The following is a 3764-nucleotide window of genomic DNA, read 5'->3' as shown; positions in this document are numbered from 1 at the left end:
TATAACACATCATTGCATGTAATGTGTTGCATTTTACCACACTTTTGCTAATGCGACTTGTTTTCTAATGCTTCTTAAGTTGATTTAATGCGTCTTGTCTGTGTTTAAGGTTAACTGGACAGGAGACATTGATCAGAGAGCTTTGATAATGGGAAGACTGCCGGATGTTCAGGTTCCCACAAAAGTCCAGGAAGCGCGATTCCACCAGGTCTCCTACCGGGACCACAGTGTGTCTTTCAGCTTTACCATTGTGTAAGTTACAAGGGTTTGTGAAACTCATGAGGATATAGGAAATCATTTAAATTAATGTAGATGATATCAGAATTTAAAGCTTCTTGCAAAAATAGTCATTGCCCTTATGGTCCAGCTCAGCCAGGGGGAAGTAGAAGTAACATTAAAGAAACCCAGATGTTAAGGGTTTGACAGTGTAGGATTTATTGCTTGGGTTTAACAAAATAAAAAGGTGAAAAACAATAATCAATTTAGGGATTTATAACCAAACATACTAAATAAAACTAAATCCACAAATCAAAGATCTTAAAACATAATTGGACCAAAAAGCTAAACAAAAAACTACAAATCATCTCTAGAAGTTAACATACAAAACCTCCAGAGAGACAAAGCTGTCAACAAAGTTTACAACAGCTCACAGAAAGACAATGCTATTTTAAGCAGTCAGACACCCAACAAAGTGGCAAGTTGAATTCGCCACATTTTCTCTCAGGAAGTGATGGATTTATAAAGGGAGGCCTCATCAGGAATTGGTGGAGTTGACAATTGGTGAGCCAATCAGCTATGCTGTAGGCTTCAGGGGGGGCAGCACAGAAGAAGGAGGGCAGCATCCAGTTCCCAGTGAAGTCAATTGGCAAGGAAGCTGCAGCTATACAGAAAAGGAAACATAAAAGGCCACTGGCCATTACAGCTGCCTTTGAAAATCTTTACATTTTGTCATATTACAAACAAACCGTAATGTATTGCATTTTAAGCTATAAAAAAAATGTTGGCAGTAATTGCAAAGTGAATATAAATTGACATGTTTTTCAGCATTTTTTTGACCAAAAAGAAAAAAATAGGAGATTGATTTGTACTTTTGTTCATGCATTGTTCAAAGGCCTTGTCCAGATGAACCAGCACGACTGAAGGCCACTGTTGTTGGCAAAGCTTTCACTGGATCTATAAGTGAGCTTGCTCATGATTAGTTCAAAGGTTTTTCTATCGCTGTTTGTTGCTGAAAAAGATTAACACATTTTCCTCTCACAAGAAAACGTCCTGGATGTCAACAAAGAGGAAACCCTCACAGAAGTGCTGGAAGAATGCAGAATACCAGTTTCACAATCTTCATCTGTAAGTTTTGCCGATTATTTTTTTCTTCTCTTTAAAACTTAATATTAGAGATGTGCCGATCAGGTTTTTTCCTGCAGATACCGATACCAATCATCCATGAGGGCCGATCACCGATACCGATCACATAATAATAATTATTTTATCATAAACACTACCATTTACATTATGTGGAAAAAGGAACCATGAATTCACCTTAATTTAGACAAAAACTTGTTTTTAATAACTTTTTTCAAGAAGAAAACTAAACAAAACAGGCTTTGTGTTCATTGTACTGCTATTGATAATACTATCTTTAACAGACTGATAACATATGAAGGCTCTGAAGAGGCTAAATAATNTGGATCAAATAAACTGCTCGTTTCCAGCCTATTGCAAAGCGGAATGAATGCTGGTGAGGGAATTCAGACATTTTGGAGCAGAGGTGAATCTAAAAGTTGCAGGATGGTAGCCCTTGAGGACTGGAGTTGGTGACCCCTGACCTAGTGGATGTTTAAAATAAAGTAATACTCAAAAACATTTTTTTTTCATTGTTTTTGCAGAGCTTCGACCTGAAAGTGACTCTGCCAGGGTTGAAAAAACAAACACAGACTATTGAGATCAGTCCCTTTCCTGGTAAGACTGCTTTTATTTATGAATTAAAGCTGTAGCATGCAACTTACATTTTTTTAAAAATATATTTATTGAAAGTGTCACCATATTATGACAGCATGTACAGATAATCTTTGAATAAGCTCCTTCGTCTCCTTCCAGTTCTACTATTGCCATCGGATGAAAAGCACTGCTCCCAGCCAAAAACATCCAATCAGAGCCTGAAGGCAGGTGTTTGTGCTGTCATTCACCCTTGTGTATGTGATGCTAAATGTGCTAATGGTGGAGAAACAACTTACCATTAAGTAGCCTGAGCACTCAGAGTCCATTAGGTTTAACCAGCTGTAGCGTAGCAGAGAGCAATGGGAAGAGTGTGACCAGGTCACACACAAGCATGATTGACAGCATTAAACTCTCCTTCTGGTTCTGATTGGTTGTTTCTGAATGAGTGATGACAGAACACTGGGATGGGTTTCACAAGAGCTCAGCTCAGTTGTCTTATGGACTGGGAAGCATGTGTGCCAAAAACAAATGTTCCGAAATCACATGACCGCTTGTCAACAGTTTGGCTCTGTTCTTAGCATGCTGGTCCCTTAGCGCATTGGTTGGAAGAGATTTTGATTGGCCTGGATCTTAGCAATGTGCAGTCTCTGTATGTTCATTTTGCAACTTATAACTGGGGATACTGTACATTTAACTATGAAGTACCACACTTATCCAATAAATCTCAAATGTGAAGGTCAATGAAACATGAGTACACCTGGATGAGTACACCTGGAAACTGGCACAATGTAAAATAGTTGAAAACTTCCAATTCTCCCTCTCTTTCTATTTCAGTTTCAGGCAATCCACATTCCCTTGTTGTGAAACCGGAAGTAAAACCAGTGAAAGTGGAGAATGGAAACCCAGTTAGTTTTAATGTTGAAGTTCATGATGAGGCTGGAAACATCACCGCCAACGCCAAACAGATAGTTCGCTGCCAGGTACGAGATTTTGGTGTAAAAAAAAAAACACTTTGAAAATTACACTACACAAAAAAAAGCTTTGGATATTTTATCTATTGATTAAATTGCATTTTAAGTGCTGCAACTAACTTAAACAGCTGACCCTAGGCACATTTAAGGTAGGTGGCATCCAAGTGTTCCCGTCATTATAAATTACTTTCATCAGCATAATTTGTGTGCTTTATAACCTAAGAGGACATAACCACAGTGGTCATGATCTCAAAAATGGCAAGTACTGTTTGTGGGCTAGTTCGCCTCAGTGCTGATCTCTGGCTGCCATTGCTGCTGGAGATATTAATGCTATGCATTGTCCAGGAGGAACTCCAGTTAAAGTTGGGCAGAGATATCAAGTCAAAACACTGCTAACCTGCACCTTTTTATATATACAGTACCAAGCCATACTACCTGAAAAATATTAATCCAGTGGCAACTTAAAGGCCCAAGTTTCTGTCAACTTACGTTTTTGTACTTTCTATAAATTTCACCAGATAGTTGAATATCCTGAATGTTTTGTGACTAGTGAACATATATCTCTGCATAATTGGACTGTTATGTGTTTTCACTGGTTTTCTTTAAGAAATAAATTATTCCTGTGTCTTAAACTTTTTTTTTTTAGATTCCAGGGCTTAAGTTGGCGGTGACAGACTGCAGCAGCTCAGGAACCGGCCAGATTGTGACGGAGCCTATAAACCTGAAAATCATCAACGGAGAGCCACAAATGCTGCAAGCTAAATTTGACATGCCTGTAAGTTAAGAACAAATGTTCCACCATTAAACTCTTGGATTACAGTCTTACAGTTTTCTGTGTTTATGTTTTGGTTTCTAGAG

At 38.3% G+C, this 3764-nt stretch overlaps 1 protein-coding gene across 1 annotated transcript in view; it reads left to right on the top strand.

The window, feature by feature from the left end:
* LOC103132263 (structural maintenance of chromosomes flexible hinge domain-containing protein 1-like) overlaps positions 1-3764 on the top strand; it is a 33996-nt gene that overhangs the window by 24356 nt on the left and 5876 nt on the right. Inside the window, exons 20-22 of the mRNA XM_016667254.1 lie at positions 1884-1956; positions 2770-2915; positions 3553-3685. Of these exons, the coding sequence (XP_016522740.1) occupies positions 1884-1956; positions 2770-2915; positions 3553-3685 (352 nt within the window). The remainder of the gene's footprint in view (positions 1-1883; positions 1957-2769; positions 2916-3552; positions 3686-3764) is intronic.

The sequence above is a fragment of the Poecilia formosa genome, unplaced genomic scaffold, assembly GCF_000485575.1.
Source record: "Poecilia formosa unplaced genomic scaffold, Poecilia_formosa-5.1.2 Scaffold977, whole genome shotgun sequence".
Classification (NCBI taxonomy): Eukaryota; Metazoa; Chordata; class Actinopteri; order Cyprinodontiformes; family Poeciliidae; genus Poecilia; species Poecilia formosa.
Note: the sequence above shows the minus strand (reverse complement) of the source record. Positions and strands in the feature narration are given on the sequence as shown.